Raw genomic sequence first — 25,412 nt, 5'->3', positions numbered from 1 at the left:
TGGAGAAGTTGGTAAGTATAAATATATTTTAGAAATTACCCATCTTGTGTTACAATCACCAGGGTATAGAAAAGACATCAGAGCCCCCACATCCATCTGACCCCTCTCTGTCAGCTTTTTAAAGGTAATAGATTAATCCTTTGGCCCCAGGTGATATTTTTCAGACCTTTTTTCCTGAGCCCTTTAGAAATTCCCCAATCCCATCCCCAGTTCCTTCTTAAACTCTTTTTTTTTAACACCCCTTTCTTCTTGAAATCAAAGCAGAAGACAGAAAGTAAACAGGAGAGTCTATAGGAGATAAAGGGGTGGAGGCAATTGTCTGCCTGTTGGAAGATCCCCTCCCCCTTCTGTCACTCTTGCCTAAGAATGTATAACTGACAGGTCCAGGGAAGACCCCTGCTAGGGGTTATCAGAACAGAAAGTCACTGCAGATTTCTTTTCTTTCTAGACGGCTGGGGGAAGGAATGTTGGGGAGAGTAGTAAGAACTTGCAGAGAAGAATAGGTCCTTCTACCACTGGTTCTTCCTATATTTCTGGCTCTAAAGCAAGCCTTAGAGGGAAAGAAGGGTAGATAGAGGCAGGAAAGCAGGTACCACACACACACATACACACACATCCATTCTCCACTGCAATTTATAACACACGAGCCCTACTTCTACATGCTACCTATTCCCACACATTGAAACACAAATTTCTTCCACACCAATCACGCCCCTCTCTGTAGAACTCTAAGATTTCTGACACTGATTGAAACTAAAGAGATCTGGAATAACTCCCAATGTAGGGGTTAAGGACTCAGGTCCCCAGTGTGCAACAGCTGTGGGGGCCACAGCAGCGTGAGCATGAGGGTGAGGGTCACCCTAGGCAAAGCCTGTCCCCTACAGAAAAAACAGGGGGCCCCGAAGCCCCTCCCACCCCCCCCATCCCAAGTTTCAACTACAATCAGGCGGTGAACCTCCACTGCTCATCCTGTTCCCAGGTCTTAGGGCATGGGACATGCAGGTGGAGGCAAGTGAGGCATAGAGGCTGGAGTCAGGGTTAGGGGGAGGAAGAAGGCAAGCCCTGGTCTTGGACCTCACATCCTCTTCAGCCCCTGTCCAGTCTCTCTCATAAGTAGAAGGGCTCTACCCCTCACAGCCCAGCAGCTCCACCCTCAAGGTGATACGGCCATGCCAGGCAACAGGTAGGATCCGGACAAACCGGGAGTAGAAAGGGGTTTCAAATATATTCTTCTTGTGGGAGTTGTTGTCTGAGTTTCCTATGAAGATCTGTAGAGGGATAAAAGCAGGTGATTAATGGCACAGACAAGCCCAGGGACTCATGCCTCTTCCCTCTTCCCAGGGTCAGCAGCCTCTGTTCATCCCATAAGTCCCACTCCCCATGCCACATACACACACTCCTCCTCTTCTTCCTCCCATTAATAGGATCAAGTTTTCAGACCCCAGGGAACAATGACTCTTCTTTGTTATGGACCACTGTACCTTCTCCCCACAAGCACCACCTCCCACACACCAAGTAGCTCAAATCTAGGGATTCGGTCCATTCTTCATCTCTTCTAGTTTTCCTAGATCATTAGGAGGGACCTACAAAAAGTCCCTGGGAGCAGAGATTTTTTGACCCCTATTCTTCCAACCCATAGTCCCCAGAAGACACACCTTGCTAGTATTTGTTCTTCTGTCCTTGTATTGAGTCCAAGACTTGCCATCATTACTATAGGCCACTTTGTAGGCTGATACATACTGGATATTACCGAAATCCCGGGCCCCTTGAGTGATGATACCTGTCACCCGCTTCGGGACTTCCAATTCAATCTGTAGGAAAAAATCAAATGTATCTTTCTGCTCGCACAGTGGAAAAACACTGGATGTGGGTGGGGTCTGGAGTCCTGGGTTCAAATCCTGACTGCCACTTACTATGTGACCTAGGGCAAATTATTTCAATCCTCTGTTAAATGGGTGGGTTGAACTAAATGATACAAAGGGGTTTTTTGAGCACTAAAATGTATGACTATTCAATGGTGTCATAGGAAACTTTGTTTAAGATAGCCATTGCAACAGATCCCCTCTATGTGGGCCTAATCATAACCCTGCTCTTTTTAGCCCCAGGTTCCTGGGCTGGAAACCTACAGATGCTTCAGGAGGTTCTATATGAGAATCTATCAGGGTAGCTCAATACAGCAGACAAAAGAGTAAAGGAAGAATCAGGAAAATTGACAGGTAAGTCTTTTGTTCATTCTTCTATTGAGTCAAAATTGTTTTCCTTTAATTGTTGTTCCTAATCTTGACTTCGAATACCAAGAACAACAGGGTGTCATCTCATAGATCCATCTTAGAATTCTTTCCTCAGTTGAAGAAATGTAAGAGGAGTTTGGTTAAAGGTGAAGGAAGATACATTAGACTCAGCAAAAACCTCCAAACCTGCCCACTATTCCTCTTCTCTCCTTAAAACCTCCAAACCTGCCCACTATTCCTCTTCTCTCCTATCTCAACTCAGCCCCAGATACAATAGGTCCTGATCAACCCTAAATGTAAACAATTAATCAATCCACAAGCATTCATTAAGAACTTCCTATGTGGCAGGCATTGCCCTAAGTTCCAGAGATACAAAAAAAAAAAAGGCAAGAGATAGTCCCTGTCCTTAAAGAGCTTAGGATCCAATGGGGAGATAATTGACAGAAACCAGGAAATCAGACTCTTCCTCTTTCAGGAGTTTCTTTTTCTTCCTGGAGATACTGGGAGGTATAGGACTGAAGTCCATCCTCTGCCTCCACAGTATCTAGGGAGGTTCAATTTTCTAGGGGCCAGGGAAAGAAAAAAAGGAAAGGAAGCAGTAAAAGGCAGGATAAAGGAGGTAGGAAATGGCAAACTGAAATTAGTTGTGTTTTGTTTTGTTTTCTGAAATTCTCCCTCCCTGAAGTCAGGAGCAATTACTGGAGCAAATGCAACAAGGACAGTGGAAAGCAGATTCCTTGGGGAAAATAGGAAAGGTTTTAAATTATCTCTAGATCCAATGAAGGAACTCAGAAAGTCAAGGGAAGATTAGGACATACCTGCAACCATTCAGTGCCCTGTAAGCGCTGAGCAGTCCAAGCATTGAATTTGCCTGTTTTGTCCAATCTAGCAAAATAGGGATGCCAACTGAAAGCATCCAGGCCAAAAGTCTTGAAGGTGCTAGAAGCTGTGATCTTTTTGTCAGGGATAGCCATGGACTTCATACCCAGAGGCGAAGAACAACCTGCAAAGTTGAAAATAGTGTGTAATCCAATGGCAGGCACAGAAAGAACTAAGGGGGAGAGCAGGTTGCAAAGATAGGAGGAAGATTAATAACTACACCTCACTCTAGGGAAAGGAGAAGCAATGGTGGTTAGGAACAGAGGCAGATCTCATCACATTTCATCCATTTTCTCAACCAAACCCAGTAGTTTCTTGTTCACCCAAACACCTGTGTGGTTTATTCCCAATTTTTCCTATCTCCACAACCACAAACAAACAACTCTTTGCAAAGCTATCAATGATTTTCTTTTTTATATATGTAAAGATATTTACCAATTATATATAATAACAATTTTCCACATAGGTTTCATGAAGTCATAAGATCCAAATTGTCTCCCTTTCTCCCTTCCCTCCCCCTTCCCAGAAATGGTAAACAATTGGATCTGAGTTATACATGTATTATCATGAAAAACATGAAAAACAACCCCCAAAACATAAACCCAAATAAACTAAAGTGAAAAATCATATACTTTGATCTGTATTCTGACTTGGGTAGCATTCTTCATCATAAGTCCTTCAAAATTGTCCTGGATCATATCAACGATTTTCTAATCACCAATTCCAATGGCCTTCCCTCAGTTCTTATTCTCCTTGACCCCTGCAGCATATAAAAGTGCTGATCACAGCCTTTTTTGTAATTCTTTTCCCTTGGCTTCTATGATGGAGAACTACACAGCAAACCAGGTTTTCCTTTTCCCTCTCTGACCACTCTCTCCTTCCCTAATTTCTCGTCATTCCTACACTGGCTAAGTGTGGGTATCCTCCAAATTGGGGTCGTTGGCCCTCTTCTCTTCCCTTTACCCATTATCTTCTTCAAAGATTTGTAGCATCATTCCCTGATAATGACTCTCAAATCTTTATCTTCAGCCCTAATCTCTCAAAACTCTAGGTCTACATCTTCAAATGTTTATCAGGCAGTTTCAAAACTAAAGTTCAACATCATCCCCAAAAAGTATTTCCAAGTCTATTATCTAAGCTTGAAATCATCTTTGACTCGTATTCCAGTTGCCCTCACTTCCACATCTAAATAGTCACCAAATGACTGATATTTCCTTCATGACCTTTCTTCCAATTCATCACATCTGTTCCATCCCTTCTGCTACATCTCTAGATCAGGTCCTCCTACTAAGACAGTTGCAGGAGACCCTAATTGATCTCTCCTCCTCTAGTCTAGCAGTTTTCATTGTGTGATCTCAGGAACCCTAGGAGTCACCAAGACCCCTTCAGGAGGTCCATGAAGCCAAGTTATTTTTATAATAATACTAATGTATTTCAAGTTTTACTATAGTAGACATTGATAAATATAATCCACATAATCAAAAACTCTTTGGGGAAGGGGATCCTCAAGAATATTTAAGAGTATAAAAGGAGGCATCAAGGTGTCTCAATGGATTGAGAGCCAGGTCTAGACATGGGTAGTCCTTGGTTCAAATATGACCTTATACACTTCCTAGCTGTGTGACCCTGGGCAAATCACTTAAACCCATTGCCTAGCCCATACTGCTCATCTCCCTTGGAACCAATACACTATATGGAAAAAGTAAGCTTTTTAAGGTGGAAAAAAGAGGGTAAAGGAATCTTGGGACCAAAAAGTTTAGAAATCATTGGTCTAGCCCATCCTGCCTACCACTAACTCATTCTAAAAGCATTTGCTAATTATTTACTATGTTCCATGCACAATCACCTTAGGAATGACCTTCGTAAAATATCACCACCATATAACATTTCTGCTCAAAGAAAAAACAAAATTCAATAAAAACTCCTATTGCCTAGAGAAAAAAAAATCCAGACTCAGAATCAAGGGGATCTCAGAATCAGAAGGGATCCAGACCTGGTAAAAAAAAACTCTTTCTCTGTACTAGGATATATGTACCTTCCTGACCTTAACCTCTACTCTCTCCTATATGAACCCCAGACTCCATATACATCTTGTGTAGAATTTACTCCATACTATCTCTTACCGATGTTTCTTGTATCTTATCATCTCCCCTTTCACACTACAAAAACTTCAAGGGCAGGAACTTTATGTTTTCATTTCAAATCCCCAAAAACTAAAACAGCAACTGCCCCTTCCATAAATGCTAGATAAATGAAGAGGTAAGTGAATAATTTTGCCCCAGCCCACCAAAGCAAGAGATTATTATCAATCCCAGAGCAGTATTTGGGTCCAGACTACCACAAAAAACAAATATCACAATAAAGTGAGCCACATGAATATTTTGGTTTCCCAACACATTTAAATGTTATGTTCATACTATATTGTAGTTTATTAAATACTCAATAGTATTATGTTTAATAACACAATCTAATTTTAAAAATACTTTATTGCCAAATAAGCCTTCAGTGAGTCATAATCATTTTGTTGGTGGAGAGTCATGCCCCAATGATCAGAGAGGTGGTTGCTGAAGGTTGGGATGGTGGTTAGGGAAATTTAAAAAAAAAATTAGACACTGAAGTTTGCCACTGTGATTGACTCTTCCTTTCACAAAAGATTTCTCTGTAGCCCAAAATGCTGTTTGATATGATTTTACCCACAGTAGAAATTCTTTCAAAATTGGAATAATTCTCTCAAAACCCACTACTGCTTTATCAACTAAATTTATGTAATATTCTTCAATTCTGTGTCTCAGGGAACAGGGAGACCCAAGGAAAGGGAGAGAAATGCGGAAATGACTGGTCTGTGGAACAGTCAAAACACACACATTTATCAATTAAGTTTACTATCTTATTATGAGTGTAGTTTGTGGCACCCCAAAACAATTACAATAGTAATGTTAAAGATCAGTGATCACAGATCACCATAACAAATATAATGACATGTAATAATAATGGGAAGTTTTGAAATATTGCAAGAATTACCAAAAGGTGACACAGAGGCACAATGTGAGCATGTACTTTTGGGGAAATGGTGCCAATAGACTTGCTTGACACAAGATTGCTTTAAATCTTCAATATGTAAAAAAATATATAATATCTGCAAAAAATAAAAGGAGCTATGCCTAACATCCTCACAGCTAAAAGATACTATTTTACATAAAAGTCTTAAGAGATATCTATTTAAGCCAGTTTTACAGTATAGATGTAAAGTGGTAATAGTATATAAAGTACACAGGAATTAGGACATCTAGGGTCCAAGTCCTAACTGTGCCAAAATCTACATGAGACATTGTTTGAGCCACTTCAGTTCTCTAGGACCTTGTTTTCCTTTCCTATTAAAAATGTTAGGTCTCTAAGATTCCTTCCAGTTCTAAGTATAGAAAAGTAAATTCATGATTATTGGCTTAGAGAATATCCATTGGGGGGTTATCTGCAGCTAGTGTTTAAACCTAATTCTCTGTCGATCAGTCAATCAATATTTATTAAACATCCACTATGTACCAAAAACTGTGCTAAGCTCTAGGAATACAAAAGAAAAAAGCTAGAGAGTCCCTATTCTCAAGGAGTTTACAGTCTAATAAGGAAGACAACATACAAAAAACTGCACAAACTATATAGACAGAATAAACATGCAGTTACTTCCTTTTATCTTCAGGCATTCTGTAGAGGAAAGAAGAGTGAATTTTGTGTCAGATAGCCTGGATTTGACCATACACTCCAGCACTTCCTAGTGCCAGGATCTTGGCAAGTTAATTCACCTCGATCACAGCTTTTTAGAACTGAAAAACCTTAGATAGTTTTCTGATTCTAAAGCATTTTTTCTCACTGAAAATCCATGAGACAGGTATAAAAAGCATTATTACCTATTTGACCCAGTGATACTAGAGGCTGTTTTCTGAACAAGACACTCCATCTTCCAGCTCTCGGAATTTTTTCTGGCTGTTCCCCATATACGAAATGTTCTATCACCTCTGTTCTGACTACTGACTCCCCTGGTTTCCTTAAGTCCTAACTAAAATCCCATCTCTTACAGGAAGCCTTCCTCGACTCCTCTTAAATCCTAGTACTTTCCCTCTTTTAATTATTTCCTATTTATCCTGTATAGAGCTTATTTTGTATAGCTTTATCTCCCACATTCTCTTATAAGTTCCTAGAGGGCAGGGACTGTCTTCTGTGTCTTTTGCTATCCCCTTCCCTTAGCACAGTACCTGGTACACAGTAGGCACCTGATAAATGTTTCTTGAACTGAATTGAATTATCTTCATTTAAAAATTGAAGAAATGGAGGCTCATAGAGGTTAAATCAAACAGCTAGAAATTGCTGGGGTCAGGATTCAAACCGAGGAAAATAAGTGGAAGAGGATGAAAAGGAAAAGGAGAATAGGAAGTGGGAGAGATAATCAAGAAACTACATCACCGACAAGAAGGCAAAGAAAGAGGTGGAGGAATAGAAGAGCACAGGTGGTTTCATAGTGTCAGGGCAGGAAACAGGCTGCGGTTCTACTTGTAGCCATGAGGTGTCAGTGTGGCCACTGAGGGAAGGAAATTCTTTCTTCAAGCATGGTGGGGGGGAACACAAGAAAGCAAACTAAATTAAGAGAGGATGGACCAGATGGGTGGGATGGTGGTGGAATGTGGAGAGAAAAGGAAGGATAACCTCCAGGGCAACTCTGACCACCTAGGCACCCACCGCCATCATAAGTCACCTTTCTTTCCAGTTGCCCTCTTCCAACCCAGCACTAATCTTTCATCTTTATTCTATTCTGACACCAGAAGCCTCCTGATTTGGGAGGATATCATCCCCTTCTGGAGGTTTTGGGACTCTCTCTCAAAGGACAGAAAAGAGCAGAATCCAGCCTCATGTCTAGAAACAATGGCACCTTTGGTATCAGAGAACCTAGCTTTGGCAGCCTCAAGCAAATCACTTTTCTTTTTCTGCAGAACCAAAGGGATTGGACAAGATGGCCTTGAGAGTTTTTCCATGCTGATTTTACTTCTTATCCTTCCAAGATTTCTTCACATTCTCTTGGCAGTGTCATCGCAGAAAGGATTTTCTTGGATTATCCCACAGACTATCAGGTGAGCTCTATTGAATATCAATTTTCTCAACTTGTTAGACTTGACCAGGAGTGTGCAAAGTGTGGTCCTTGGACCCAGCACCCTTTCAGAGGGTCCTCAATATCAAAACTATTTTCATAATAATATGACATTATTTGCTTACTAAAATATTCTACTTTCCAACTACACATCTGTGTAAAACCAAATTTTCTTCACATACTTCAACTGAAACCATATTTCATGACAAAGAAAAAGCAAATATGAGAATCCACTTGTCTACTATTAAGTCAGACACTAAATATATTTGTGAAACTATGAAAAACAATATTCTTGCTATTTTTTTTGTTTTGGAAAATATAGTTATTCTTTACAAAAATTTGGTATATTAATAAATGATGGGTTTATTATTGTTATTTTTCATGAATCAACAAAAAATATTTTTAATGTTATTGGTTTTCATTTCCAATGTGGTAAACATTTTAAAAATATAACCCATATATTAAAAAGCTCTTTGAGATCATCAATAATTTCTTCAGCTCATTTTACAGATGAGAAACTGAGGCAAACAGGGTTATGTGACTTGCCCAGAATCACACAGCTAGTAAAGGTCTGAGGCCAGATTTGAACTCAGGGAGATGAGTCTTCCTGACTTCAGGCCCAGCACTCTATCCACTTCACCACCTAGCTGCCCACAGATATAAGCATGGCAATAATGCCTATCATTTATATAGCACTTTAAGATTTGCAAAGTGCTGTATGAATCTTATCTCATTTAATTCTCCTAACAACTCTGGGAGGTAGGTTATATTACTGTCCCCATTTTTTACTGATAAGAAAATTGAGGCAGGAAGAGATTAAATCACTTGACTAATGTCATATAGCTAATAAGTGTCTGAGGTAAAATTTTAATTCAGGTCTTCCTGACTCCAGATTCATTGTGTGCACCTATTCCTTTTATAGTCCTAAGAATTGAGGACCAACATGCCCATGTTTGTCATACAAAGTCTCTCTATCTGACCCAGATTAATTCAATTTATAAATCAATACTCCAAAGGATCAACTATCTCATAATACTTCTGCCACGGATACAAAAAGCAACTCCTCCATATTTCTTTATTCAGTGCATTTCTTGTCCATTTCTTTCTATAAACTCTCTATAGATAGAGGATCTACCCAATAGGCTAGAGGCCTTCCTCTAATTCTTTTAGCATTATTTAGCTAGGAAAAAAATAAAGTATTGAACAATATCTTTTGCTTTTCCAATTCACAAGCCCATACCATCCTCATCCCACCCCAATCCTCCACATTGACTCACCTTCCACTTCACAACCATAAAGTTCAAACCGGAGGGTACAGGCTCTGCGACAGACAATGGGCACGATCCGCACAAACTGGGTCACCAGAGGTGGATCAAAAACGTTGGCCTTTGGGCCATTGTTGTCTATGTTTCCCACAAAGACCTGGCATGATGGAATGAAATGAGTGGAGCAAGTGCAGGACTGTTCATAAGGGATAAACTTCATGGATTTGGTTGGTCCAGATCCCACAACAGCCCTGATACTAATATTAATTCTTATGTTCTTTGCACTTTTCTGGAACTCCCATGTGCCTTCTCCATCTATATAGACACTTTCACACACCACACACACACTCACACAAGTCAGTCCAACACTTCTAGTGCCTTGATTGCTCATTCCCAGCTTGCAAGAAGAGCTCAAATAGACATTTCAGTCAGACACGGATATTCTGAGTTTTCCCAAATGCTATTAAGTAATCATGTCTATGTGCCAGACATTGTTCTAGGTGCCATGGATATAATTATAAAAGCAAAGCAGTCATGTCCTCAAGGAGCTTACATTCTATGGGAGGAAAGAACACATAAATAGAAAAACCAATAAAAAATATTTTCAAAGTAATTTCTTCAGGAATAGAACAGGAACCATCCTAAAGATATGGCCTAAAAACATTTGAACTCCATCCATGCTCCCACTAGTGACTGGCACCTTAGACACCTCTTTGTTCTTCTTGTATCTTTCTCCTTCAGGAGTTGCTTATGTCTCATCAATGTGGCCCCCAAAACTGTCACCTTCATAGTAATAGTCCAGTGTGCTACTCCTCAATCTAAAATGCCCTTCTTCCTCCCATGACAGTATCCCCATCTCTCCTCCCAATACCAGTCTGTCTCTTACCTGGTCTCTGAGTTTACTTGGCTCCTGGATGAATTTAAAGATGTACCCGTCATCGCTATATCCCACTTTGAAGGTCCGCAGATATTCAGAACTCCCTGTCCGGCTGGCTCCCTGTGTCATAATGCCTGTTATTCTCATCTTCCGCAAAAGGTTCACCTGAGGACAGAGCAGAGAACCCCAAGTTTTGGGGGAGATTTCAATGAAGGTCCTTCTCATCCAAGACCCCATTTCCTGGTTGCCATTTCATGCTGTCCTCTGCTGCAAGGGGAACTTGGCTAAGATAGACAATAGCCAAGCTCTTCTATCAGCAAATAAATCCCTTTTTCAGGTTAACCACCCTACCAGAGCCAGACCCCTCACTGGCCTCCTAGCTCCACTTTCTCCAACCCAACCTCATAGAAATCTGAGTTTGCAAGATTTTATCAGGTCCTCCATGTAAAGTCTACTCTCTGAAACCTGTTCCCTGTAGACCATATTCCAGGTCTCTGAACCTTTGTCTCAAAATGCTTTGCTGAATCGACCTCGTTTCCTCTGGTGCCCTCGATAGACATTCCACTTTCTTCCTACTGTCTAGGAAGACATAGCTTGAAGTCTCCACCCATTCCTTAACTAGCCTCCTCTTAGACTTAAACATTCCCATTGATAATCATTGTAACACTAAAACGCATAGTGCCTTGAACCTCTGGGCTCTCCATCTCTATCTCAGACATTCACAGTGGTGTCACATCTTAGATCTCAGGATCATTTGAACTAGTGCAGCTTCAAAGATTATGAACTCTGAAATCCCTCCCCCAGCCCAAACATAGTCTCCTATCCTTCCACTCCCATCAATTCCCATTAAACTTGCTCTTTAGTGACCACTCACCCTTTTTCTCATCGTCTCTCCCTAACTCTGACTTCACAAGCCTCCATATTCAGCCTCTTCCCAGTACCCTATCATTTTAATGAATCACTAACCACTTCCCTGGAATGCCTCACCACCACTCCCACATCCTACCCCAACCTGCCACTCTTAAACTCAACCTTAGATAACCTCCATTGTGTAAATTCTCTGCTCCTACTCCCAGAATACTGAGCATCGCTAGGCAAAAGGTATGCTAGTGAAATGGTTTTACCCACTAGAGATTTATGGTATAACCTCAGTGAGGCCCTCCCTATGGGATACTAATTGCTTTCTTTGCTCAATCTCCACAGCAATTTTTCCAAATCATTCCCTCTCTCCTCAACCCCAAACTGTACTCCCCGTGCAGATAACTTTCTCTCCTTTATTCCCTGCAATCTAGGTTCAGCCTGCAGAGCTACACTCGCCTGGTTCTTCCTATACTTCTCCAAATATCTCCTCTCATTGATAGCTCCTGTTCCTGAACCTTGAAAGTAGGAAATCATTCAAGATACAGTCCTTGGCCTTCTTATCTCTCTTGTCAACCTCATTCGCTCTTACAGCCTTAACTCTCATATTTATATATTTGGCTTCTCTATCTCTAGCTCTTGACCTTCCAAGTATCTGACCCATCATTTTAACTGCTCCTGTCTATCTCTTCCAAATGCCTCAACAGTGCCTGAAAGCTCAAGTCTAAAAAAGGGCTCTTTGTCTTTCTCCCTAAAACTGATTTCTTTCTAAAATCTTCTTCTGATTTTACTATTTCTGCCAGTGGCACTGCCATTAATCCATCTTTTTCTATTGAAATCTTAAACGTTATATTCGACTTTCTTGTTTCCTTCACTTCACACATCCAACCAATTACTATGTTTTGGTGAGTCTACCTTTAAAACACCTCCTATATAATTTTGCATGAAAATACATGTATAACCCAGATTGAATTGCTTGACACCTCCAGGAGGCAGGAAGGAAGGAGAGAGGGAAATCTTATAAGTTCCAAAAACTTATAAAGAAATTTGTTTTCTTTATGCAATTGATAAAAATAAAATAAAATAAATAAACTATCTCCCTTATTCTCTAGTTCTATTATTACCACCCTCCTCAGGTGCTCATTATTATCCACATGGAACTCTGTAATAACTTCCTAATAGACCTTCTTGATTCTAATTTTCACTTCTTCCACCCTGAACCAATCTTCTTACTACTGCCAGATTAATTTTCTATATTTATATAGCAATGTCACTCTTCTGCTCATAAATCTCCTATGGCTCCCTAGTATTGTATACCAAGTAAAAGTCACACTTTTTCATTGGCTTTAAGACCGTCAGCAATATAGTACCACTCTACCTGTCTAGCCACTTCTCATGCCACTTCCCTACCATATATCCTATAATACAGTCAAAATTAACTATACTATATTCCCTGAGACACATCATTCTCATTCCCACCTCCATAGTTTGTCCAATGTTCCTTATGCCATGAATATCCTCCTTCCCCTACCTGTTTCATCTTTAAAAGATCAATTCAAACAAAGTCTCCCTGGGTGGTCCAAGTCTGTCAGGATCTTTCTTTCTCCACTAGTCTCCAATATCATGCAGGGACACTTTTCTTCCCCTCTCAATTTATATTCATTTTCCTTATCGTTATATATAGGTATAGTTTTCAAAAGCTCTTCCAGACTAGGAACTCAATGAAGGAAGGATTTGTGCCTTCTAAACTTTGTCTCAGGCAAAGAGTGCTGAGCCTCAAGTCAGGAGAACTCATCTTCATGAGTTCAAATCTAGGTTCAGACACTCACTAGCTTTGTGACCCTGAGCAAATCATTTAACCCTGTTTGCCTCAGTTTCCTCATTTATAAAATGATCTGGAGAAGGAAATGGCAGGCCACTCCAGTATCTTTGCCAAGAAACCCCAAATGGAGTCACAAAGAATAAGACACAACCAAAAAATGCCTAAACAACAAAAACTCTCCCAGCACTTCATACAATTCTGTACACAAAGTAGGTGATCAATTTGTTGAATTTTATTTGTTGAAGCGAATCATCAAATTGCTTCAGAATTCAGGATTCTGACTTACTGTGCCAATTCATCAAGCTCATTCTGCCCTCGATTCCCTCCCTTAGGGTCAGCCATGCCGATCCAACATTCTCTTCCACACTTGAATCCCCACCCCCCATTTCCACTCTGTTAACCCTAAACAATGAGTTAGAAGAAATCATGAAAACATTTGCCATCTAGCCTCAATCAGGCTCTGACTGATGTACCACACTCCTTTTAGAAGTCTTTTAATGGCTCTCATACTCTCCATCCTAGTATTGTAAATCTTTCTCTTAGTCCTCCAGCCCCCCAAACCACCACCCTTTATTCTGAGCAGATGACATTGCCTGCTACTTCATTGGTAATATTAAGACCATAATCTTTCTAAGCCACAACAGCTCTGATGGTGACACGTCCAATCAAAAAGCTTTCTGTGACTCTCTGTTCCCTCTAGGATAAAACACAAACTCCTCAACCTAGCTTTTAGAGTTCTTCTTGGTCTGACTCACACTTACCTTTCTAAGATTATCTCACACGGCATTTTCACACATTCTATGTTCCTGCCATCCTGAATTACTTGGAATATCAAGGCAGGATAGGAAACAGTTTGAAATGTTAAAATGAGGTATTAGAGGATGAAAACTTAAAAGACCACTGAATTTGGTACTAAGAAAGTGGTCTTGATATTCCTTTCTTTCCCAGATTCCATGACCCCATTCTCAGGGTTCAATTCCTATCCTCTAATTCCCTTCTTGCCTCCTTTGTTGGGTCCTCAATTTTAAGCCACTTCTTAAACATGGATGTTTCCCTAAGTTCTGTCTTTGGTCCTCTTTCTTTTTTAAAAACCTTTATCTTCCGCCTTCGAAAAAATCCTGCGTATTTGTTCCAAGGCAGAAGAGTGGCAAGGGGTAGGCAATGAGGGTTAAGTGATTTGCTCAGCATCATACAGCCAGGAGGCATTTGAGGCCACATTTGAACCCAGAACCTCCCTTCTCTAGGCCTGGCTTTCAATTGACTGAGCCATCTTTTGGTCCTCTGTTCAATACTCTACTTGCTAACCTTATCCACTCCTTTGAGTTCAGTTACCACGTCTATAAAGATGCTTATTTCCAGCCCTGACCTCTCAACAGAGTTCTAGCATCACATCGTTTGCCTAGAGGACTTCTTTACATGGTTATGGACACAGCAAACTTCACAGGAGCAAAACTGGACTAATCATGTCCACCGTGCTTCCCCTCCACCTAGAAAACTGGTTGCTCCCCATAACGTCTTCGTTTCTGTTGATTATATTACCATCGTCCCAGCACTCAGGGTCAAAAACTTTGGACTCATTGTTCCCCTTCGTCCCCCACATCCAATCAATTACCAAATCTTATCAATCCTATTTCCATCGTTTTCCTAACATCTGTTGCTTTCTTTTGCTCCTACCAGCACTATTTTTATTTTCAACTCGAATCCCCTTTATCTTGGACTACTATTTCCAACTCCAATGTCTATCTCTTCTCCAATCCTTTTTCCATATTTCCTGTTCATTTTCCCTAAAGTAATTCCTCAACACAAAAAACCTTCAGTAGCTCCCTACTACTTTCCAAATTAAATAGAATTTCCTTTTCCTGACATTCAAAACTCTCTATAATCTAGCTCTAACCTACATTTTGGACTTAATTTTATATCATTCATGTTCACGTATTCTACATTCCAGTCAAATTGGACTATTTGCCATTTCCATTGTTGTCCAGAATCCTCTCATAGTAACACCTTTGCTCTCAGTGTTCCATGCCTGGAATGGACTTTCTATTCTGCTAAAAGTCTGCATTTTTTTCAAGACCAAACTCAGGTGTTACCTCCCCTGTGAAGTCCTCTCTGATTCGACCCCCCCAATCCTGTCTCCCCCTTCAAAAAATATCTTTCTATTTCTAAAAACATATTTTGGATCTCTCTTTTACATATATTCTGACTGTATTGAAATTCTTTGTGAATACATCTTATTCCAGCCCTCCCCACTTCCCCATATTAGATGATAAGATCCTCAAAGGCATGTGCTAGATCCCATTTCACCCATGTATCACCAGTTCTAAGCTCAGTGTCTTGTACACATCAGATGCTTAATGAATGCTTCTTAAATGCATTAAGCAGATACTTCCCCTAAGTTGTAGAAAGCAGGTAACTTCTAGCTTAGACTCCCAAGGCAAGAAATGTCTATTAATAGCCCCCTATGTGTGCAGGGAGAAGGACTGACAAAAAACTCCTGACTTCCACTTTGATCATGCCAATTCACAAATACCTCCAAACCACTTTTCCTTCAGCCCGAGCATTGGGCCCCCCAAGTCCAGTTAATGACCACCCAGGGGAGTCCCTGGTATTCTCCAGCACCTGTATCCAGGGGTTCTTGTCATAGGTGCTGGCAGTCCAGGCATTGACAATCCCTTGACCATTGAGCCGGGCCAAGTCTGGCCCCCAGCGCTGCATCCCCAGAAAGCTGTAATACGTAGATGAGGCTGATAACTGGAAATCAGCAATGGCACCTCCTTCCATCCCCAGTGGCATGTTGCAAGCTAGGGTAAGGGAAAAAAAAGTCAATCAGGAGGTCAACAATAGCTCAGTACTGCCCATGTGTTGAACCACTAAGGGGGTTGAATGGGACAGTATACCAAAAAACAAGTAATTTTCCCTGCCCTACTCTCAAAGAATATATAATGTAATCAAGATGGGAGATGACATACATACATACACACAGACATAGACCTTAAAGATATTTTTAAAACTATATAAAACATATAAAATGCAAGTTATTTTATAAATAGGAACAGCACACCAAATAAATGACATAACCAATCAGGATTGGTTGGGTAGAACTAATTAGACATGGCCTCCTTGAGGCCTTAAGGAGGTATAGTATAAATGTGAAATGAAAAATAGACTGGTCAGGAGAGCTGAGAAGACATTCTAGCAGGGAGTCATAATATTAGAAAGATGATAGATAAGAGGCCTTGAAGGCCAAAATGAGAGGAAAATGTTGAGATAAAGAAGATATAATTTTAACTCAGTTTATTCACTATCACCCAAACCCCATACTCCTATTCTAGCTAAATTCAGATTCTTTTCTAGGCCCCAGGCTCATAGATGCCCACCTAATTCCTCTTTCAGGATACAGAAGGGTTTAAGACTACAAGACAGGAAAAATAAATGGGACAAAAGAGATCAATGCCAGTCAAGCACTTACGGGACTGGCAAGACTTTCCCATGAATGGGGAAGGACACTCGCAGAAGTAACCTCCTTCCTGGTCAAGACAGGTACCACCATTCTTGCAAGGCTGTTTGTTGCACTCATTCCCTGTTCAGGAATAGATGGGTTGGGGGGAGGGGGAGAGACAACAGAATTGACTCAGCTCTACTTCCTACCAGAGTGAGGTCCACCTCCATTGATTTGTTGTTCAGCCATTTCAGTCACATCTGACCCTTTGTGACCCCATTTGGGGTTTTCTTGGCAGAGATACTGAAGTAGTTTGCCATTTCCCACTGCATCTCATTTTACAGATGAGGAAACTGAGACAAATAGAGTTAAAAAGTGGCTTGCCCAGGGTCACACAACTAATAATTATCTGAGGCCAGATTTGAACTCAAGAAGATGAATTCCTGATTCTAGGACTGACACTCTATATCCACTGCTCCACCTAGCTGGCTCTTCCATTGATTAGAAACATCCAGGAGAACCCAAATTAATCTGACTGGTCCTGGGAATTTTAGAGAAAAGAATATTCAAGTTCATTAGATGTCAATTAACATGTAATTAAATATTTTAAAGCAAATTTATATCTATCATTTTCCATCAAAAGGGCCCATGACAGCAGTTTTGTTCTATTTTGACCCTCTAGCAGCTTCTCTACTAGACCTCACATAAATTAGAACAAACTGAACCAACACTGGGGAGGATATCAATAGGATATTCTCTGTCAAATACTTCCAAAGGTGAGATAGATTCCAAGCTAACACAGGAAATTTTATTTCTAAAATAAATCTTTAGGCTCATGGTATCCTAGATCTATAGTGCCTTGGAACCATCTCATCACTAAGAAGTAGGAATAAGAATTATGAAGTGGAATATCTTTTGGTATTCAAATATGCATAGTTGTAAAAGATAATATCTTAAATACATATCTCATTGGACCCTAAACCGTTACCTAATTAGAGCCCAGATGGTTGTGGTTCATGGGATTATAGATTTAGAACCAGAAGGAATTTACAAGAGACTATTCAGTCCAACTTCCTCATTTTCCAAATGAGGATGAAGGACATGTCCAAGGTCACAGAAGCCATAAATAGCATAGTTAAGATCTGAACCTACATCTTCTGATTCCACATCTTTCCATGGTACCATTTTTACGTTTCTTGTTGTCAAGAAAAGATTCCTTAAGTTTTCATAGAAGGTCCTAGAAAAGCACAGCTTTGCCTCCATTCTACCCCCCAAAATACAAATCAGAAAAAAAAAGAGAGAGGTTAAGGAGGATTGTTGTGGAACCTCTTCTGGGACCTTACAAGTCACTTGCCTGTGTAGCCAGATCTCTATTCTCTGCCTCTATGTGCTTCCTCCAAAACCACTTCCTCTAGGAAGTCCCCAGAGAGACCCAAGGAATGAATAGGGATTTTCATGAATAGGGATATACTGCCAGGGACTCCCAGCTGTAGTTATATTCTGCTGTCACATCTTCCTTAGAGGAGGAGACAATGGTAATCAGAAGCCAACCTCCAGCCTTATCTACAAACTGATATCATGAATAGAATCACAGGATTGAGAGATGATGGGACCATAGAGGTCTTTTGGTTTAAGCCCTTTATTTTACAATTGAGGACCAGAAGTTAAGTGACTTGCTAAAGTTCATATGGGCAATAAGTAGCAGAGACAAGATTATTTGAACCCAGGCCTCCAAATCCAGGGCCCCTTCATGGCCTCAGTAAATAGCCTTTGGCAAGAATATTTAGTGAAATTTGCTTGCTATAAGAGTTTCCAAGACTATCTTGGATCCTGTACCAAATCAGACTGGAGGAGCATCATCTCAGGATCCTTGTTCACAGCCTACCTTCTCCCCAGAGTAAAGACAATGAAGTGTTCCAGATTGCTTTCTCTGGATAGTCAGCCTAGTGAAAAGAATTTGTCTCTCTGGAGATGCTGAAGAGATACTGGTTCATGGAAGGTGGAGGCATCACTATAACCCTCTCAAAGAAAGGAATCCAAGGTATATATTTTGGGCTTTAGGTTACCTTTAGGATTAGTATCAATGGGCCAGCTCTGAAGTGTGAGAGAAGGAACCCTTGAGCTAGGATTGCATGACTGCAAGATTGTAAAGTGGGGATATTTTTAGTAGGGTAGAAGTTTATGAAGAAAACTATTCTCATCATCAGGTTCTGACCATGGCCAAAGACATAACTACTATGCATCCACACACAACACTATCAAAGATGGGGGGGGGGGGGTGAAGTACATAAACATATGACAAATTCATTCAGATAGAGAATCTAGAAATATTAATTGCAGCCAGCTTTCCCCAGACTTCTTCTCCTCCCATCATTATCCCATGACAAGGATATTACAACTTCCTACTATGGGTCCTTGATTTAGGTGCTTCTTTGGATTCATCAAGATTTAGCTTGTTTTGTTTTGTTTTTTTAATTCCTGCCTCCAGCCAGAAGTCTAAGAGAATGAACCCTAATCCTGATCCTTTGGCCTTGGGCTACATCAACCTCATCTCTTTTTAGAAGAGACCTATACAGAGCTCCCAATGACTTCATGTGTCTCCACGGAAACTCACCTGGGTACAGGAATTGGCCTGCTGCCTAGAGACATGGAACAAGCCTGTGGGAGAATTACCTTGTAGAGAAAGGATTCAGTTGAATGGGAACCTTGGCTAAAAAAAGAAACTCAACCACTAAGTCATCCAGAGTATGGCTGAACTAACCTGGTCTAGGGAAAGCCTTTAAAAATAGCTTTAAAATGCCACTATGACTGTTTTCCCTCTTCTTCTTGCTTGGTATCCTGGCTTTCCTGGATTCCTTCCAGGTTCAGCGCAAATTCTACCCCATCCAACCCCCCCAATGCTAGTGTCTTCCCTCTAATTTAACCTGTAAACTGTTCAAGTTGTTTACACCCTTCCCGCCCCCCATTAGAATCTGAGCTCCTTGAGAACAAGGGCTGTTTTTTGCCTTTCTCTGAATCCTCAATGTTTTAGCATAATGCCTGGCATATAGGAAGCATTTCAAAAAACTTATTAATATATCCTCTCTCTACTACTACCAGCCTATGGCTAAATCTAACCAAGTCCTTGCCCTCTTCTTAGAAGACTTATCCAAAATCTACCCTATAGAGGAATCAGCATCATCACCATTCTTAGAAACATAGGATTGCCCTTTGTTCCTTCCCACCCCCCAATAACAACTCTGTTGGTACTCACCAGGAGAAATTGATTTCTGGCAATGAGGGCCCTCATATCCTTCAGGACATTCACAGACATACTGGGCAAAGACATCTCCTCTACGGGACTCCGTCACCACTCGGCACCGGCCATTGTTTAGGCAAGGATTGGGGGTGCAGGGCCCTAAAGAGAAACCAGAAAAGACCCGGTGATTAGGTGGGATCTGGGAATAATCATAGGACTGAAAAATCAGTAGAAACAAAAGCACACTTTTCCTAAGAAGATTCCACACTACCAGCTCGAGTATCTCAGTACCTGGCCCAGAAAATAGAACTAATGAATTCCTCACCCACCTAGGGAAAAGGCCTGGTTGGGAACCAGATGAAGTCAAGCAGAGTTTATGTTAACATTGAAGGCTGACCATACAATGGAGCAGCCACTTGGAACAGAGGTTACAAATGTCACCTCCTGCAATTTGGAACTATGCCCAAAGGGCGACAAAAGAATATCTACCCTTTGACCCAGCCATAGCACTGCTGGGTCTGTACCCCAAAGAGATAATGGACACAAAGACTTGTACAAAAATATTCATAGCTGCGCTCTTTGTGGTGGCCAAAAACTGGAAAACGAGGGGATGCCCATCAATTGGGGAATGGCTGAACAAACTGTGGTATATGTTGGTGATGGAATACTATTGTGCTAAAAGGAATAATAAAGTGGAGAAGTTCCATGGAGACTGGAACAACCTCCAGGAAGTGATGCAGAGCGAGAGGAGCAGAACCAGGAGAACATTGTACACAGAGACTAATACACTGTGGTATAATCGAACGTAATGGACTTCTCCATTAGTGGCGGTGTAATGTCCCTGAACAACTTGCAGGGATCCAGGAGAAAAAAACACCATTCATAAGCAAAGGATAAACTATGGGAGTGGAAACACCGAGAAAAAGCAACTGCCTGAATACAGAGGTTGAGGGGACATGACAGAGGATAGACTCTAAATGAACACTCTAATGCAAATACTATCAACAAAGCAATGGGTTCAAATCAAGAAAACATCTAATGCCCAGTGGACTTACGCATCGGCTATGGGGGGTGGGGGGGGGGGGAGGAAAAGAAAATGATCTATGTCTTTAACGAATAATGCTTGGAAATGATCAAATAAAATATATTAAAAAAAAAAAAAACAAATGTCACCTCCTCTCTTCCCCCAAATAATTTTCACAACAAAGGTATTAAACCTGGTCCCAAATTGATCAACAACTAATCAATACTTATTAAATAACAACTATTTGCAGGCACATAAATGCAAAGGATACAAAAGAGGCAAAAGGCAGCCTGTGCCCTCAAGGAGCTTACAATCTAATGGTGGTATGCCAGTGCCATCTGAGAGAAATTTAAAAAGGAAAAAAAAAAGCCCTTAAAACCTAGGACTGATTTCAGAGAAAGCTCAGCCAATCAACCTCTAACAAGGTACCTTGCTCAGTCTCGCTGCAATTCTGCCCAGTGAATCCATCAGGGCAGAGGCAGTAGAAAGTGGAGCTCTCACTTCCATTCAGGCAGGTACCTCCATTCAGACAGAGGCTAGGATCACAATCCTCACCTGGAAGGCAAACTCTCTGTTAGAGACAACTTCCTGCAGGAATTTTGAAACAAGACCCTCCATGAAAACTGTTTCCTGTATATTATGATTCCTGAACCCTAGAGGAACATGATCATTTCAGCTTAAAACTGGATTTAAAACAATAACTTAGCAATAAGAAGCCTCAATTTGTTAAATGCCTTGAACAAGTTTGCTCAGCTATAAAAGGAACAATTTAGACTAGATGATTGTTAAGGTCCTTCTAAGCTCAACTGATTTTAAAAACCCAGATTCCAAATTCATTCCATCCAAGACTGGTGTGATCTTCCATGTTTTCTTTTCTTTATTATTCTTTTGAAACCCTTACCTTCTGTCTTAGAACTGATATTAAGGATTAAGTTATGAGACAAAAGAGCCATAAGGGCTAGGCAACTGGGGTTAAGTGACTTGCCCAGGGTCACACAGCTAGAAAGTATCTGAGGCCAGTTTGAATCCAGAGCCTCCTATCTCTGGGCCTGGGTCTCTATCCACTGAGGCACCTAGCTGCTCCAGTCTTCCATATTTTTAAGGGCACCAGAAAGAGAGCCCTGGAGTAAGAGGAATAGAGGATTAGAGAGGTATACTGTCCTGAAGAGCAGAACTCTCTCAGCTCCAGCTCATAGGGCACTAAGCTCAAATCAACTCTTAATAAGCTATTAGTCATTGTTCTTTAAATAGCAGGTTAATCCCATTTCCTAACCCTCCAGAGGGTTAAGAGACTGTAGCAGATGGGCACTAGACTATAAAGAGACTAGCAGGGTGACCAAAGAGATCCTTAAGGTTTATATCAAGGAAGCTACAGCCAACCAAATCCAAGTTCTCCTCAAATACCTGGCCCCAGGGCAAAGGCATTTACTAGCAGGTAATGAAAGTGAAAGAGAAAGATTTCTAATACACCTGGATCACATAGCTGAGAAGGAAATAAAGTATTTGATCTGGCCTTTTTTTTCCCAGCAGATGAATTAGAGATTCTTGCCTTTTCTAGCAAAGAGGAAGAGGGACATTCTACTGCACAGACTTCTTCTCCTGACCTATGAAATTCTATGGGAAAGAATCAGAATTTGATCAGGATTTCTCATCTCTCCTATTTTGCATGGCAGTGATATCTCACTTATTAGCTGTGTGATCTTGGATAAGTTAATTCATTTCTATGCACTTTCCTCCTCTTGTTTTTAAAATAAAAAAAAAATTGGAATAGATGAACTCTAAGGTCTGTTTCCAGGTCCTAAACTCTATGAGCACACTTTAAATATTTAGCTCAAGGTCACAGAGGTTCATGACTTCCTGATTTATTTTTCAGGGACAGATTCATCCTAAATAGTCAGAGGAAGATAAAGCTCCAAAATTCAGAGGTTACCTCCACTGGGAACTACGGGAAAGGAGCAAGAATTTCAGTCTTTTACTTCCTCTCCTTCCCTACCCACTCACCCAAATCCTTTCTATGACATCCTTCACAAATATTGGAACATCTAGTGCTTTCCTTATATAACTAAACTCTAGGCCCTTGGGACCTCATAAAGTATGAGACCTTCATGTAACTTAGACAAGGGCTGGCCTGAAGCCAGCCTCAGACTCCCTCCTATCTCACTGGGAAGTAGCTAGGGATATCAGCTGGTCTTCAACTCAGGAAGTCCTGAGTTTTATTTCTGCCTTATCTATTAACAACTCTATGGCAGGCATACTGAGCCAGACACAATTTCTCAGCCTCAGTTTCCTCATCTGTAAAATGGGGCTGATAAACAACACTCTCCTCACAGGGTTGACAAAAGGATCAAATGAGAAAATATATGTAAAACACATGGTAAATTTTAGAGTCCTGTATAAACAAGAGCTATAATTATCTTAGTAAACCTTAATCCTAACCCCATATCCATTTCCCTCAGAAAGAAATGGATGGGCTAGTGATTGGAACTCTTGTCTCCCTTTTCTCTTCCTCTTCACTTTCCCATACACACCTTTCCCAAACACATGAGTTTATCCTTAACAACCATCTGAGCACACCCATATATGACTGATCAATTAGATCAGCAAGGCAGGGGAATGGATCAGCACAAAAAAAGGTGAAGATCAAGAGCCTCATTCACTCCTTCTAACTCTGGGGACCAGCACTCGACTTACCCTATCTGCAGAGTCTGCCCAAGATCACCCAGGAAACAAATCAGAATTCCTGAGCCAACCTCCCATCCAGGAGCTCACTCTTTTTTCTAGATCCCAGCTCGGGATTCACCCCTTCCTCCCCCTGGGCTTCACCTCTTGCTCTGCCAAATCCCTGGATCATGCCCTATTTGACTGCGCCCACACCACAACAGACCTGTCTCTGTCGGGCATTCTTGATGGGGGCGATGGAAAACTTTGGGGTAGAGTTGAAATATACACAGTCTGACTCACTCTTCTCAAGAGAAATATAGTTTGGGAGGGACCCTTACAGGGCACATCGCTGCTCATTACAAAAATCAAACTGGAAAAGAAAAGTCAGGACCATTGCACTGCGTTAACTCCTCTTCCTTTCTGGGCAAGATAAGATGGTGAAGGAGGCTAAGCAGGAGACCGAGTCCTGGCTAGAGTAGCAGGAAAGCAACTGGGGATCTACAGCCTGGTGCTTCTCCTCCCACCCCAACCCCACCCCACCCACCCAGCCCCCCAGTAGCAACTGTTTTCCTAGAGAGTCTCCAAAGCGTCCAGAAGTCGGGAACATTTCACAATAGGGACAGAAAGTTAGAAGAGAGCAATCAGACTCACCAGAGGCAGCCAAGACCACAGACAGGGAGAATAAGAGTCTCCAAAGTGTCTGGAGAACGCTGAGGCCCTTCATGCTATCTAGCAGGAGCTGAGAGAGCAGCTCTTGCCTGGGCTTGTGCTCAGTGGCCCCGCTGGGCTGACTCTGCAAGCTCTTCAAGCCTGTTTGTGTTTTGACTTCTTCTCCGGGGACGGGAGCCACAGAATGAGTCAGTCAACCGGCTACTCCCTCCCCTACTGAATGCTGAGCCTGAATATTATAGGGCCCCCGGTCCCGCCTCCTCCCTAGATGGACCAATGGCCGGAGGGTGCTGTTAGGATGGGCTCAGCCAGCTGGAGGGGCTGGACTGCCTGCTGCTGTGGGGGCAGGGTGGGGGCACGCCCCACTTGTGCTGCTCCTGCTAGGCTAAACTCCAGGGCTCTGGGAGCAGCAAGGGTCCTGGGGAAAGAGGGGCACTGGAGCCTGCCAGAAGAAAAGTTACTCTCCAAGTGCAGAAATACAGCGGGACACCCCCACTTCGGAATTAGATCATCAGCAATTCCAATCATGGACAAGCACCCCCTCTCGGCTGTTGCCCAGTTCTGGGCAAGAATAGAAACAGAAGTTCTTGTTAGGAGGGTCCTAAAGAAAATGCAGATTGGGAAAAGGATGTGCGAACGCTTTAAGGAGGGGGTCCTTGGACAATGGATTCCCTGCCAACTAGTGTGGCCCATCAGGAGTTGCCCAGAATTCAGTTTAAGATTTCTCATCTCTTTTCTCTTCTGCCTTATCTATCATCCATCTGACTAGCAATGTACCTCTCTGTAGATACAGAGATGCAAGGCACTTTGCTAGGTACAATGTAGGATACAGAGATGGATAACATCTAGTATCAGCCCTTAAGGAGTTTACAATCTCATTGGGCAGCAAGCTCAAAGCACAAGGCAGTGAATCAGTGGTAATGAGGGGTATAAAAGTTAAAGAGGTTGATCTGTGGGCTGGTGGTGATCAGAGAAGGCTTCCCAGAGGACACAGGACTTAAACTAGGCCTTGCAGAATGCAAAGAATGTAGATAGCTGGAGAAAGAAGAAAGGAGGCAGAGACTGTGTCCTTGGCTCCGGGCTGACGGTTTTTATCAGACTTGGATGAAGTCATAAGTTATACTTATATTTGTAAATAATGCAGAGCTGGAGGCCTAGCTAATATGTTAAATAGAAGAAGTAAGATTCAAAAAGATCTCTGGCAGGCTGGAATACTGATTCCAAACTAGCAAGATGAATTTAACAGCAATGAATGTTAAGTTCTGGTTTTAGTTCCAAGAAATCAACTGTATAAGTACAGGGTGTCTGAGACCTG

General features: G+C 41.5%; 1 protein-coding gene across 4 annotated transcripts; it reads right to left on the bottom strand.

Annotated features, from left to right (window-relative positions):
- Nucleotides 1-24,406, bottom strand: MFGE8 (milk fat globule EGF and factor V/VIII domain containing). Of its 4 annotated transcripts, XM_007479360.2 has the most exons (10): nt 24,080-24,406; nt 21,197-21,322; nt 19,759-19,902; nt 16,536-16,646; nt 15,686-15,867; nt 10,396-10,551; nt 9,522-9,666; nt 3,050-3,234; nt 1,656-1,811; nt 1-1,268 (listed from the first exon to the last, which is right to left on the bottom strand). In XM_007479360.2, the coding sequence occupies exons 1-10, from the start codon at nt 24,150-24,152 to the stop codon at nt 1,125-1,127; spliced, it is 1,422 nt and encodes a 473-aa protein (XP_007479422.2). In that variant the 5' UTR covers nt 24,153-24,406; the 3' UTR covers nt 1-1,124. The 4 variants fall into 4 exon arrangements, with proteins under 4 accessions (XP_007479422.2, XP_007479423.2, XP_007479424.2 ...); XM_007479361.2 differs by lacking the exon at nt 16,536-16,646 and having other exon boundaries at nt 24,080-24,323; XM_007479362.2 differs by lacking the exon at nt 21,197-21,322 and having other exon boundaries at nt 24,080-24,322.
- Between the last annotated feature and the right edge of the window lie 1,006 nt (nt 24,407-25,412).

This window comes from Monodelphis domestica, chromosome 1, assembly GCF_027887165.1.
Source record: "Monodelphis domestica isolate mMonDom1 chromosome 1, mMonDom1.pri, whole genome shotgun sequence".
Classification (NCBI taxonomy): domain Eukaryota; kingdom Metazoa; phylum Chordata; class Mammalia; order Didelphimorphia; family Didelphidae; genus Monodelphis; species Monodelphis domestica.
The sequence above is the reverse complement of the archived record's forward strand: the minus strand, read 5'-3'. Positions and strand labels throughout refer to the sequence as shown.

Coding starts and splice junctions, on each gene's coding strand:
- MFGE8 (XM_007479360.2), bottom strand. CDS start 24,152: ATGAAGGGCCTCAGCGTTCTCCAGACACTTTGGAGACTCTTATTCTCC. Junction 16,647..19,758: donor CCAGAAATCAATTTCTCCTG/GTGAGTACCAAC, acceptor ATTCCTGAACAG/GGAATGAGTGCAACAAACAG. Junction 3,235..9,521: donor TTATGGTTGTGAAGTGGAAG/GTGAGTCAATGT, acceptor TCAACTTTGCAG/GTTGTTCTTCGCCTCTGGGT.